This window comes from Triticum aestivum, chromosome 2A (assembly GCF_018294505.1).
Source record: "Triticum aestivum cultivar Chinese Spring chromosome 2A, IWGSC CS RefSeq v2.1, whole genome shotgun sequence".
Taxonomy (NCBI): domain Eukaryota; kingdom Viridiplantae; phylum Streptophyta; class Magnoliopsida; order Poales; family Poaceae; genus Triticum; species Triticum aestivum.
The window spans coordinates 749,386,292-749,399,918 of record NC_057797.1 but is presented as its reverse complement, the minus strand read 5'-3'; the positions used below and the strand labels follow the sequence as shown (position 1 = coordinate 749,399,918).

At 47.9% G+C, this 13,627-nt stretch overlaps 1 protein-coding gene across 1 annotated transcript; it reads right to left on the bottom strand.

Moving 5' to 3' along the window:
- Positions 1 to 216: 216 nt before the first annotated feature.
- LOC123186409 (G-type lectin S-receptor-like serine/threonine-protein kinase At2g19130) lies at positions 217 to 2,813 on the bottom strand. Its single transcript, XM_044598177.1, has one exon. The coding sequence runs from the start codon at positions 2,783 to 2,785 to the stop codon at positions 395 to 397; it is 2,391 nt and encodes a 796-aa protein (XP_044454112.1). The 5' UTR covers positions 2,786 to 2,813; the 3' UTR covers positions 217 to 394.
- Between the last annotated feature and the right edge of the window lie 10,814 nt (positions 2,814 to 13,627).

Sequence of the window (13,627 nt, the reverse complement as noted above, 5' to 3'; positions counted from 1 at the left end):
TTCCTATAGGCAGTAGTGCATCCCAAAGGGATCTTGTGTCTGTAACTGGCTGCCTTGTAGGAGTACATACAACATTTGGCTGACCCCAGGAATGCGAAAAGAAATGAAAAAATAATAATAATATAGCCTTTCCCAGGACTACAACTCTCCAACATGTTGAAAACCTCACATGTCACATCTGCTGGAATATGAATTATGAAAAGGCAAGAAAGCAGGAAGACTGAAACTAGTTCTTTGTTCATTTATTACAGAATGCAGACAACATTGTCCAGAACGAATTTGAGTCAATTGGAGCAACTCCAACGCACCGACCCAAACGGACGAGTGGTTTGTCCGCATTTCGTCTGTTTGGGTCTAAAATGTTGCGATAGGTATACATAAGTTTGACATAAAACTAAGTGTCAGATGTTGGTGAACCTACTCCTGCTGTGATTGCATTCAGTAGTCTCGGCACTCGAGGCATATCAACCTCAATAACACCCTCAAGAAACTGCACCACCTCGGCCATGGTTGGTCGATCAAACTCATTATCTTGAATGCACCAACATGCAACTTTGCAAACTCTTGCAACCTCCTCAAGGTTCACGTCACCTTGCAAATTTGGGTCTACCAGACTTCCAATTTCTCCACTGAGAAGCTTTCGTGCAACTTGTAGCGGAAAAAAGGCTGAATAATCACCATCCCCAACTTGACTTGAATTTCTCCTCCCTGATATGATTTCAAACAAAACCATCCCATAACTGTAAACATCGACTTTAGATGTAACAGCTGATCCGCTAATCCATTCAGGAGCAAGATATCCAATGGTTCCTCTCGTTGTAGTCAATGCTTGACTAAATTCTCTCCCCAAAACCTTTGCCATTCCAAAGTCTGCAATTTTGGCTACGAATGAAGTGTCGAGAAGTATGTTTTCTGGCTTGATATCACAATGTATAATGCAATCCCGACAACCAGTGTGCAAGTAGGCTAGGCCTCTGGCAACTCCAATAGCTATCTGGTATCTGAGACTCCAGTCCAAAACTGTACCATTGGCCTTAAATAGATGCACATCAAGGGATTGATTCGGCATGAATTCATACACAAGCAGCCTCTCGTCGCCTTTGCAACAAAACCCTATCAGTTTGACTAAGTTGATGTGCTGGATGATTCCAACTGAACTCACTTCTGCTCTGAATTGCTTATCTCCTTGATGGGCACCTTCAAGTCTTTTCACTGCCAAGGTGACTGAGTCACTTAGATACCCCTTGAATACAGAACCGAAACTGCCCCCTCCTAACCTTTCTGTGAAGTTCTTAGTTGCACGTTGCAAATCAGCATACCGAAATGAAATGATCCCAACTCCATTTACCGGCGTGCTAGTAAACCACTTCCCTTTTTTACTCCAAATCACCAATCCAAGAATCACCAGGACAAGAGCAGCAGCGCTTGCACCAACCGCAGCACCGACGAGGTTGATTCCACTCTGCTTCTTACTTACCACACTTTCTGGCAGCTCTGCTGCGGCAAGGCGGATATAAAGCGTATCGCCGTTTGCTGCTGAAGAAGCATCAGATTGTTGTTTTACATTGTACAATTTCCCATGCCAAATAGAGCAGCCACCTTTACCGTAGGAATATGCAGTGCAAGAACAGTTGCCCAAGCAAATCCGTTGGCAGTCATCTCCACTTGTCGCGGCCGGTACTTTTGCTCCCTCATGGGGCAACCTCATACCTTGCACGGGGTAGAACTTAGCTGCAAGACCTGGCTTGTTTCCCTCATTCTCACAGCCTAATGGAGTGTTCCTCCTGCACCCATGGCTTCGGTCTCCCAGATCCCAGTCCTTGGGTGATCCCAGCGAGAAACCCTTCATGCAGCTGCAGAGTGGATCCGCATTTTCTCTACAGATTGTGAAAGGTCCACAGGTTGCAAAGACGTCGCATTGAAAGATAGGCTGCCTGTAATTGATCAACCAGTTATGTATGGGTTCCAACCATGCACCCACCAGCCCTTGGCCATAGACATCTATTGCACATTGCACAATGGCCGTGTCATCCCGCAATGTGTACATGAAGGTGGACTCATTCTCAGTGTTTATGAATGTGAAATTTGGTGTCAAGGCGCCAATCATCTCGGGTGCTAGGTTGAAGTAACGGCCGTTCCATGCCCCACTGGTCCAGAATTCTAGGGTTGAGTTCCACAGGAGATGACCAAGCCTATTCTGTCCTAGCCCCAGAGTGTAGAGACCAGGAGCCTGGTCAATCAGATTTTTCCTCGAAACAAGGCGGCGGTTCAGACCGGTGGTCTTATCCCAGCCAATCTTTGCGCCGGCGAGAAGGGTATCGGTTGGGTAGTCAAAGCTCTGCCAGAAGACTATGGATGGGTTTGAGGAGCTCTGTAGGACGAAGTTGCCATTGTTCATGAGCACAGCTTTGGTGTCGTTGGTTGTGACATTGGCATGGGTAGACCATATGACTTTCTTGGTGGCCTGATTTAATATGGCCAAGTTGCCGTCACCGGCGATTGCGAGCTCCGGCGAGATGGGGTCGATGACCGGGCTCTCGCCGTTGGCAGACCAAACCGGCATTATCTTAGGGACCTTGTTGAACCAGATGCCGAGGTAGGTGTGAGAGGACTTACTGTCCATCTTGAAGAAGCCGAGCGCAAACTTGCTGTTGTTGGAGACGAGCCTGTCTGTGCCGGCGAGCCCATGCCCATTGCCGGCTGACACCGTGTCCATGGCGGCACCATGCCGCGACGCCGCGTGCAGGGAGAGGAGGAGTCCGAGGAAGACATGGAGGAGAGTCATTATGAGCGGAAGAAGGAAATGAACAGGGTACGCGTGGTGGGGAATTGGAGGAGTAAGATTGATGCAAGTCTACTGCGGGTCAGCTATGATCACATTCCAGGCCGCAGGTCAACGAGGGGGATGCTCTTGGGCTGTGGGCGCACTCCTCACAGAGTCTGTGCCAACCAATGATAACATTGTCTTACTATCATTTAACTACACCGAGAAATAGAATAGCTGTACGAATACTCTTCGTTGGTCAACACTGGACGCTTGGGGATGACGAAAGTTTGTTCTGAGGTGCTCATTTGGAATTTCAAAATCTTGCAAATTGGACATAATAATCCGATGATATCCCGTGGTTGCCGGTATCGGTGAGCCAGTCCACGGTCAGCCAAATGGCTAGTCCAAGAAGGATGCGGACGGGAGGAATGAGGAACGGACGTGCGGGAGTCAACGAGCAAAAAACCACCAGTTAGATTACTAGGAGTGAGGCTATACGCGTTGACGCTCTAATATATGAACTATTTATGCAAATCTTAGAGCAACTCCAACGACGTTTCTGTCCGCTTTTTGTCCGTTTAGGTCGGCCGCCCGCCCGCCGTCCGCCATCTTTTAGCTTTGGGTCGGCAGTGCGCCCAACGGGCCGACCCATTTTCATGACCCCGCGTGTTTAACATCGTGCCGTTCCCTTGGTTTTGGCGCTCTAGTGCGCGGGAAAGGTTCGCGCGCGGGGGAAAGCTGCCTAGCGCGCGTTGGTTTTGGCGCTCCAGCGCGCGGGAAAGGTTCGCACGCGCGCCGTGGCCGGCGCTCGCTATAAAGAAGGCGCTCCCTCCACACTCTGTCGGCCGCCCACTCTCCCCGCCTCTGCGCTACCATGTCGATTCGCTGTCTGGGCGCTTCGGATTTTCGCGGAGTCCGCGAGCGCCGCTCCAGTGCCTTCTCCGCCGAGATCTGGTTTCGCGAGAAACGTCTCGTCCTCGGCACCTTCGACACCGCAGAGGAGGCGGCCCACGCGCACGACGCGGCGGCGTGGCGCATCCTGAGGCCTCGTCGGGATATGAATTTTCCCAACGTGTCGAGCCAGCGGGCGCAGGATCTGGCGCCTCTCCCGCGGCTTTTCACCGACGAGGATCGTCGTGTCCACTGGAGGCGGCAGCGTCGCCTTGCCATCGCAGAGAAGGACGTGGAAGCCTTGGTGGTGTGGCGTGGAGGCTACCCGCAGGACATCGTCGATGAGCGCCAGTTCTACAAGCAATTGAGATCGGAGAGGGACGCGAGGAGGAGGGAGCGAGCCGCCTATCGGGAGGACAAGCGTTCGCGGAAGCAGGCAGCTCAATTGAAACTGAAGCTACGAGAAACTTCGAGTTGGGACTTTGAAGACGAGCAGCTTGCTGACGCCTACCTTCAAACGTCGAAGGAGAACATTACCGAGTCGGAGTCAGAAAGCGACGAGTAGTGGTCTTTTTCTTTTATCTGTGTACGCTAGAACTATCTAGGTATCCATTTTAATCTGAAAAAATGGCCGGCGGCGTCGGCGACCTAGCAGGCGGGCGAGTGTGTGAATCCAATGTGCCACCGACCAGCGTGCCCGGTGAGGACAGAGAGCGAGCGCGCGCGTCCGTCTTGTGTCCGCACCGACGCAAATCTGGCTCAAAAATGGGCCGGGAATGGGTCGGCAGGCGGACGAAAGCGGACGCGCGTCCGTTTGGGTCGGCGCGTTGGGTCGGATTTTTTGTCCGCACCGACCCAAACGGACGACCGCGGACAAAATGGGTCGCTGTCGGTGTCAAAACCGGCGGATCTCGGGTAGGGGGTCCTGAACTGTGCGTCTAGGCGGATGGTAACAGGAGGCAGGGGACACGAAGTTTTACCCAGGTTCGGGCCCTCTTGATGGAGGTAAACCCTACGTCCTGCTTGATTAATATTGATGATATGGGTAGTACAAGAGTAGATCTACCACAAGTTCAGAGAGGCTAAACCCTAGAAGCTAGCCTATGGTATGATTGTATGTTGTCCTACGGACTAAAACCCTCCGGTTTATATAGACACCGAAGGAGGCTAGGGTTACACAAGGTCGGTTACAAAGGAGGAGATATACATATCCGTATTGCCTAGCTTGCCTTCCACGCCAAGTAGAGTCCCATCCGGACACGAGACGAAGTCTTCAATCTTGTATCTTCATAGCCCATCAGTCCGGCCAAAGGATATAGTCCGGCTGTCCGGAGACCCCCTAATCCAGGACTCCCTCAGTAGCCCCCGAACCAAGCTTCAATGACGATGAGTCCGGCACGCAGTGTTATCTTCGGCATTGCAAGGCGGGTTCTTCTCCAACTTTCAAGTGTTCGTAAGCAGTGTCCGGCTCCATAAATGTTGAAGCTCTTGGCTTCGTGCCCAATAAGGGCTATCTCCCACGCGTCGAATGAATACGAGGCGCCAGGGCGTTTTTACATTCGCCCCCTAGCCAGATAAATAAATTGTCTATTAAAGGGATGGGGATTCTTAGATCCGATTCATATCATCCTCCCCTAGCGAGAATTCATCAGAGCGTGCTTCAGAAAGATCCATTCCAGCATGGCCGACCTCCGCAGCTCCTCCTCCCGCCCCCGTAGCCCTAAGCCCGGTGATTGGGAGAGGTGTTCAGTCCTGCACAGCCGATTAGTCGAGCTGCAGACTAAGGATTTCTCCCTCCAGCGTATATGGTGCCCGCTCGAGCCGGGCTCGCCACCTATAATGGCGGGGCGCAAGCGGAGAGCCTTCCTTGTCCCTCCATGGGAGAACGGCTCTGCCTTGTTCCTTATTTACTAGGGGGACTCAGATTTCCAATTCATCCGTTCCTCCGCGGGCTCCTGGAGTTCTACGGCCTCCAATTACACAATCTCACCCTGCCTCCATTCTACATATCGTCGGCTATGTTGCTCTCTGCGAGTTGTTCCTGGGCTGCGAGGCTCACTTCGAGCTGTGGAAAAGGCTATTCTGCCTTGTCCCTCGCACACAGAGGGAATCACTTTATCAAGTGGGCGGAGCCGAAATATGGCGCATCGCCGATATCGGATACCTGTCCGGTACCCCGAAGAAGCCATCCGAAGACTGGCCTTCGGAATGGTTTTATATGGAGGACGTCCCCCTTTCGGACCCTGTTCGGCGAGGTCTACCTGAGTTCAACAATGCTCCTCTGAAGAAGCGCCGAAGTTGGCGCCCACGGAGCCCCCAGGCGGAAGACAACGGAGAAGTCCTCTATTTGATGAACCGGATCAAAGCACTGGCTCTATCAGGATTGACAATAATTGAAGTTATGTCGATTTGCATAATGTGGGGAGTGCAGCCACTTCAATATCGTGGGTACCCCTTGTGGTGTTATAACGGGGCGGATGACGCCACCCGCTGCGGGCGTAAGGGTCCGGACAATGCTGTTGCTCTAGCGAAGATTCTGTCTGAACTGTTCGAGGGTGAGGAGGAGTTCACCCGCATCAAACCACGGGATGGATTCTCCATGTACAATCCTCCAACCTGGATAAGTTATATCTCCCTGCTCCCATTTTTCCCGCATTCTTTGTCGTAAGTATTCACCTTGCCACTTTGCGGCAGGAACTGCGAAAAGCCACAAAGGAGGTCAGCAGCCCTTCTCCACAACCAGAGGACCCTGACCGGGCCCTCGACTCCGGACTCGAAGAAGATTCGGTTATATCCGTGGAGCTGATAGACTGGCAGTTCTATCAGTTAAGCTGCGATGATGCCATGGTGACCATTACGGCCGACTATCCCGGACTGCTCCCTGCATCGCACGTAAGAAAAACCAAAAAATCCCAACTCCAAAACTAGGATCCCCTTTTAGACACTTTACCCACCATATACACATGGCATTTTACAGGGAAGGCATTCGAGATGCCCTGTCGAGCCCATGGCAACACGCCAAAAGGAGGCACCGAAGCCAGGTAGGCCAAAAAGGAAGGCGGTCAGGACGGAGACGCCAGCGCAAAGGTATAACAAACCCCGCTCCATGGTTGTTGTCTCTCTTGAAATATAATGACACCCGCGTTTCTTTAACAGAAAAAACGCTCGCCGGAATATGTCCGGCGATGTTACTAATCATGCTTCCACCAGCCGGGCGCCAGGACCGGACATAGAGGCGGAAGCCGATATGGGGCAGGCGCTGGGTAATCCCTCTACGGAGGATGCGGATAGGTTATCCGCTACTAACTCAGAAGTGGAAAGCGCCATGAACCATAGGCGTCGCCGGGCCGTACTCCGAGACGCTTGTTTCTCACCAGAGGCATTTGATGCCTTTAATTCCGGAGAGGCGTACCTCCGTGCTGCTCAAGATGGCCTAGCCAGAGCCACGGATCAATATGTAAAGGATGTACGGGTAAGTGAATCTAACGATTCATATGTACCAGTAGCCCCTGAGACTTGAAACAGTTAGCAGAACTGATTTAAGGATCATCTTAATTGTGCAGGTTCTTACAGAGAAGAATACTAGGCTAACACAGGAGTTAGAGGAATGCAAGACCCAACTGCGGGCTGCTGTGGCCGCATTGCAGGAACCGAAAAAGTCACCTGCTGGTAACATTTATTTTAAAGAGTGATGGTTACCATATAATGTGCGGCATGGCTGCAGATCTAACAACAGATGTTGCAGATGAATCCGGAGAAAATTCGGAGGACCAGCATGTTATGCGACAACTAGAGGCTGGCAAACACGTGCTGACTGAGGTTAGGCGGGAGAAAAACAATCTCCAAGACGCCAATATTAAGCTGAGTGTGGAACTAAAAGATGTCCGGGGCCAGCTTGCCGACTCCGAGAAGGAGAATAAGCGGATTCGGCGCGGCATTTTCAGTGAGTTCTTGAACGAATCCTTTTAAAGGAATTCGACGAAGAAGTCGACTAACAGCGTTATGTCTGTAGGTATGCTGACGGGTCGTCCCGCGAAGGAAATGCCCGGGTCTGCGGGTGATCTTCTATCCGAGCTGTCACATCTGCATGAACAAGTTCGGCAGGTGATGCAAGGTGTTGCCCAGGCTTTGTGGCCACCTGTCTCCCTGCCAGAGGGCGTTGCAGAGCTTACGGAGAAGCTCAAGGGAGCACGGCAGCGCCTTCGATTATGGAATATATCAGCCTGCCGACAGGGTGCCAGAGAGGCCTGGGCCATGATGAAGACTCGGTATACCAAGGTAGACCCAAATCACATGGCCGAGGTCGGACCCGTGGGGCCCGACGGAAAAGAGATCCCCGTTAGCTTAGTTTATGGGCAAGTAGAATTAGCCGCAAAGTATTCCCAACAGGATTGTAAGCTAGACCGCCTGTTGGATGGTATAGAGGAGGAGTTTAGTCAGTCTGCATGACTATGTAATTAAAGTGACATGTATAATGCCTTCTAGCCGGATTGTAGATCATTTGTCATTGTGGACCTTTTCGCTTCAACCTCTGGGCCCGATAGTCCGGAGTGAATCCGAATACCCGCTCAGTTATATAAGAACTGGGGTATGCGTGGAGACCAGGCTTAGGGGTCATTAGTGCTTTATCAGACAAGTGCCCAACTAGTTATGTTATATTACATGGGTAGTAAGAAACATCTTCCTGGGAGAATAGTTCCGTTAATGGTTCCTTTCCCTGGGTAAGCATGCCCTAAAGTGCATGTCCGGACTGCGATAAGAAACACAGAAAAAGCATCTGGGGGCAGATATGGACAATAAATAAAAATCATCTTTTGTTCACCAATCGAATATTCCCTTAAGAACGCTAGCTTTCGGCTTCACCCAGTCTGAGGTACACATCCGGCTGACTCGGTAGTAACAATCGCAAAGGTGCTCCCCTTATGCCCTAGCCGAATTAACGTGAACATAGGGCATAAATACAAGAGCCAGGCAACCCAGCTTGGCCAAAACTTAAGTCATATCGATGCATATAATGGTGAAAAAAGGTACATATGGAAGTATAACACATGTGTTGGGCGTGAGGCCTAGATAAATAATTTAAGCTTCTATGAAAGAAGCCCCCAGGTATGGAGAGTGCGGCTAGCGCATCTGTAATGTACAAGTGAGGCACAAGATGACCCTTGAAGGCCTAGAGAAATAATAAGAGAAAGAAAGAAAGGGAAACAAGACAGATGATGTATATGCAAAAAATGGACAAAGGGAGGGGACTAACATAGAGTCCGGTGCTAGGCGTAGAATCTTCAGAGCCTGGCCGCGTTCCATGGGTTCGGCTCGAGTCGACTAGTCGATGCATCCCGCAGTCGGTACGCTCCACCGGTCAGAATTTGGTCAATAATGAAGGGGCCTTCCCATTTGGGCTCGAGCTTGTTCATTTTCTTATCCGGCAGGCGTAGAACTAGTTCGCCAACGTTATAAGTTTTGGCCCGTACTTCTCTGCCTTGGTATCTGTGAGCCTGTTGCTGATAAAATGCGGAACGGGCTTTGGCTACGTCGCGCTCCTCCTCCAAGGTGTCCAGACTGTCCTACCGATCGAGCTTGGCTTCTCTTTCTTCGTACATGCGCACTGGAGCTGAGTCATGAATTATGTCACAGGGTAAGACTGCCTCTGCGCCGTACACCATAAAAACGGTGTATATCCAATACTACGATTCGGCGTGGTCCGCAGCCCCCAGAGTATAGTCTGATACGTCCATTTTGCATCATGCTTTTATATCGATATTTATTGCATTATGGACTGTTATTTCACTTTATGTCACAATACTTATGGCTATTCTCTCTTATTTTACAAGGTTTACATAAGGAGGGAGAATGCCAGCAGCTGGAATTCTGGGCTGGAAAAGGAGCAAATATTAGAGACCTATTCTGCGCAACTCCAAAAGTCCTGAAACTCCACGGAACATCTTAAAATAAATAAAGAAAAATCCTCGCCAAAGATGAAGGCCAGGGGGCCCATGCCCTGCTCACGAGGGTAGGGGGCGCGCCCCCCCCTAGGGCGCGCCCCCCTACCTCGTGGCCCCCCTGGTGGCTCTCCGACGTCCATCTTCTCCTATATGAAGTCTTTCGATGAGAAAAAAATAAGAAGAAATTTTTCGGGACGAGACTCCGCCGCCACGAGGCGGAACCTTGGCGGATCCAATCTAGAGCTCCGGCAGAGCTGTTCTGCCGGGGAAACTTCCCTCCGGGAGGGGGAAATCATCACCATCGTCATCACCAATGCTCCTCTCATCGGGAGAGGGCAATCTCCATCAACATCTTCACCAACACCATCTCATCTCCAAACCCTAGTTCATCTCTTGTAGCCAATTCTTGTCTCAAAGTCCAGGATTGGTGCTAGTAGGTTGCTAGTAGTGTTGATTACTCCTTGTAGCTGATGCTAGTTGGTTTATTTGGTGGAAGATCATATGTTCAGATCCTATATGCATATTATTACCCCTCTGATTATGAACATGAATATGCTTTGTGAGTAATTACGTTTGTTCCTGAGGACAAGGGAGAAGTCTTGCTATTAGTAGTCATGTGAATTTGGTATTCGTTTGATATTTTGATAAGATGTATGTTGTCTAGCCTCTAGTGGTGTTATGTGAACGTCGACTACATAACACTTCACCATTATTTGGGCCTAGAGGAAGGCATTGGGAAGTAATAAGTAGATGATGGGTTGCTAGAGTGACAGAAGCTTAAACCCTAGTTTATGCGTTGCTTCGTAAGGGGCTGATTTGGATCCACATGTTTCATGCTATGGTTAGGTTTACCTTAATACTTTTGTTGTAGTTGCGGATGCTTGCAATAGAGGTTAATCATAAGTGGGATGCTTGTTCAAGTAAGAACAACACCCAAGCACCGGTCCACCCACATATCAAATTATCAAAGTATCGAACGCGAATCATATGAACGTGATGAAAACTAGCTTGACGATATTACCATGTGTCCTCGGGAGCGCTTTTCCCATTATAAGAGTTTGTTCCGGCTTGTCCTTTGCTACAAAAGGATTGGCCCATCTTGCTGCACTTTATTTACTTTTGTTACTTGTTGCTCGTTACAATTTATCCTATCACAAAACTATCTGTTACCACTTATTTCAGTACTTGCAGAGAATACCTTGCTGAAAACCGCTTATCATTTCCTTCTGCTCCTCGTCGGGTTCGACACTCTTACTTATCGAAAGGACTATGATAGATCCCCTATACTTGTGGGTCATCAAGACTCTTTTCTAGCGCCGTTGCCGGGGAGTGTAGCGCTTTTGGTAGGTGGAATTTGGTAAGGAAAAATGTATGTAGTGTGCTGAAATTTACTGTCACTTGTTACTATGGAAAGTAATTCTCTGAGGGGCTTGTTCGGGGTATCTTCACCCCATCCAGTAGAGCAAAGAGTTGCTCCTCAACCTACTGAACCTATTGAAAATGAAACTCCTTTAGAATTTCCTTCGGGTATGATGGAAAAACTGCTAGCTAACCCTTTTACAGGAGATGGAACAAAGCATCCTGATGAGCACTTAATATATGTGGATGAAGTTTGTGGATTATTTAAGCTTGCAGGTATACCCGATGATGTTGCTAAGAAGAAGGTCTTCCCTTTATCTTTGAAGGGAGACGCATTGATATGGTATAGGCTATGTGATGATATGAGATTCTGGGACTATAAAAGATTGAAGTTGGAATTTCATCAAAAGTATTACCCTATGCATCTTGTTCATCATGATCGCAATTATATATATAATTTTTGGCCTCGCGAAGGAGAAAGCATCGCTCAAGCTTGGGGGAGGCTTAAATCAATGTTATATTCATTCCCCAATCATGAGCTCTCAAGAGAAATAATTATTCAAAATTTATATGCTCGTCTTTCTGATAATAATCGCACCATGCTCGATACTTCTTGTGCTAGCTCTTTTATGATGAAGACTATTGAAGTCAGATGGAATTTATTGGATAGAATTAAACGCAACTCTGAAGATTGGGACCTCGACGAAGTAAGGAGTCAGGTATGACACCTAAGTTTGATTGTGTTAAATCTTTTATGGATACCGATATTTTCCGTAAGTTTAGCACTAAATATGGACTTGACTCTGAGATAGTAACTTCTTTCTGTGAATCTTTTGCTACTTATGTTGATCTCCCTAAGGAGAAGTGGTTTAAATATCGTCCTCCCATAGAAGTAAAAGTAGCTGCACCTATTAAAGTTGAAGAAAAGACTGTCACTTATAATGATCCTATTGTTCCTACTTCTTATGTTGAGAAACCACCTTTCCCTGTTAGAATAAAGGATCATGCTAAAGCTTCAACTGTTGTTCGTAAAAGCAATATTAGAACGTATACACCTCCTGAGCAAGTTAAAGTAGAACCTAATATTGCTATTGTTAAAGATCTCTTGTCTGATAATATAGATGGGCATGTTATTCAGTTCGAAGGTGAAACTGCTAGAATTGCTAAACCTTGTGATAAAGATAAACATAGACATGTGGTAGGCGTGCCTGTTATTTCTGTTAAAATAGGAGATCATTGTTATCATGGCTTATGTGATATGGGTGCTAGTGCTAGTATGAGGGAGTCCTGGATTAGGGGGTGTTCGGGTAGCCGGACTATACCTTCAGCCGGACTCCTGGACTATGAAGATACAAGATTGAAGACTTCGTCCCGTGTCCGGATGGGACTTTCCTTGGTGTGGAAGGCAAGCTTGGCTATGCGGATATTCAAGATCTCCTACCATTGTAACCGACTCTATGTAACCCTAACCCTATCCGGTGTCTATATAAACCGGAGGGTTGTAGTCCGTAGGCAATCAACTCCATACACAACAATCATACCATAGGCTAGCTTCTAGGGTTTAGCCTCCTTGATCTCGTGGTAGATCTACTCTTGTACTACCCATATCATCAATATTAATCAAGCTGGAGATGATATGGGTAGTACAAGAGTAGATCTACCACGAGATCAAGGAGGCTAAACCCTAGAAGCTAGCTTATGGTATGATTGTTGTGTATGGAGTTGATTGCCTATGGACTACAACCCTCCGGTTTATATAGACACCGGATAGGGTTAGGGTTACACAGAGTCGGTTACAATGGTAGGAGATCTTGAATATCCGCATCGCCAAGCTTGCCTTCCACGCCAAGGAAAGTCCCATCCGGACACGGGACGAAGTCTTCAATCTTGTATCTTCATAGTCCAGGAGTCCAGCTGAAGGTATAATCCGGCTACCCGAACACCCCCTAATCCCGAACACCACCTATTGACTTATACGAAGAAATTAAGAATGAAATTGCACCTGCTGAGTTAGAAGATATTGATGTTACTATTAAACTTGCTAATAGAGATACTATTGCACCAATGGGAATTGTTAGAGATGTTGAAGTCTTGTGTGGGAAAACTAAATATCCTGCTGATTTTCTTGTTCTTGGTTCCCCACAAGATAGCTTTTGTCCCATTATATTTGGTAGACCCTTCTTAAATACTGTCAATGCTACCATAGACTGCACAAAGAATGTTGTTACTATTGGCTTGGATGATATGGTTCATGAGTTTAATTTCTCTAAATTTAGTAAACAACATCGTGAGGAAGAATTACCTAGTAAGGATGAAATTATTGGTCTTGCTTCTATTGCCATACCTCCTAGTGATCCTTTAGAACACTATTTGCTAGACCATGAAAATGATATGTTCATGAATGAAAGAAGGGAAACAGATGAAGTGTTCTTTAAACAAGAACCTATTCTACAACATAATTTGCATGTTGAAATTTTAGGGGATCCTCCTCCACCCAAGGGTGATCCCGTGTTTGAGCTTAAGCCTTTGCCTGATAATCTTAAATATGCTTATCTTGATGAAAAAAAGATATATCCTGTTATTATTAGTGCTAACCTTTCAGAGCATGAAGAAGAAAGATTATTGAAAACTCTGAAGAAGCATCGTGCTACTATTGGATATACTCTTG

Excerpts from the sequence above, each read along its gene's own strand:
- LOC123186409 (XM_044598177.1), bottom strand. The coding sequence starts at position 2,785 with ATGACTCTCCTCCATGTCTTCCTCGGACTCCTCCTCTCCCTGCACGCG.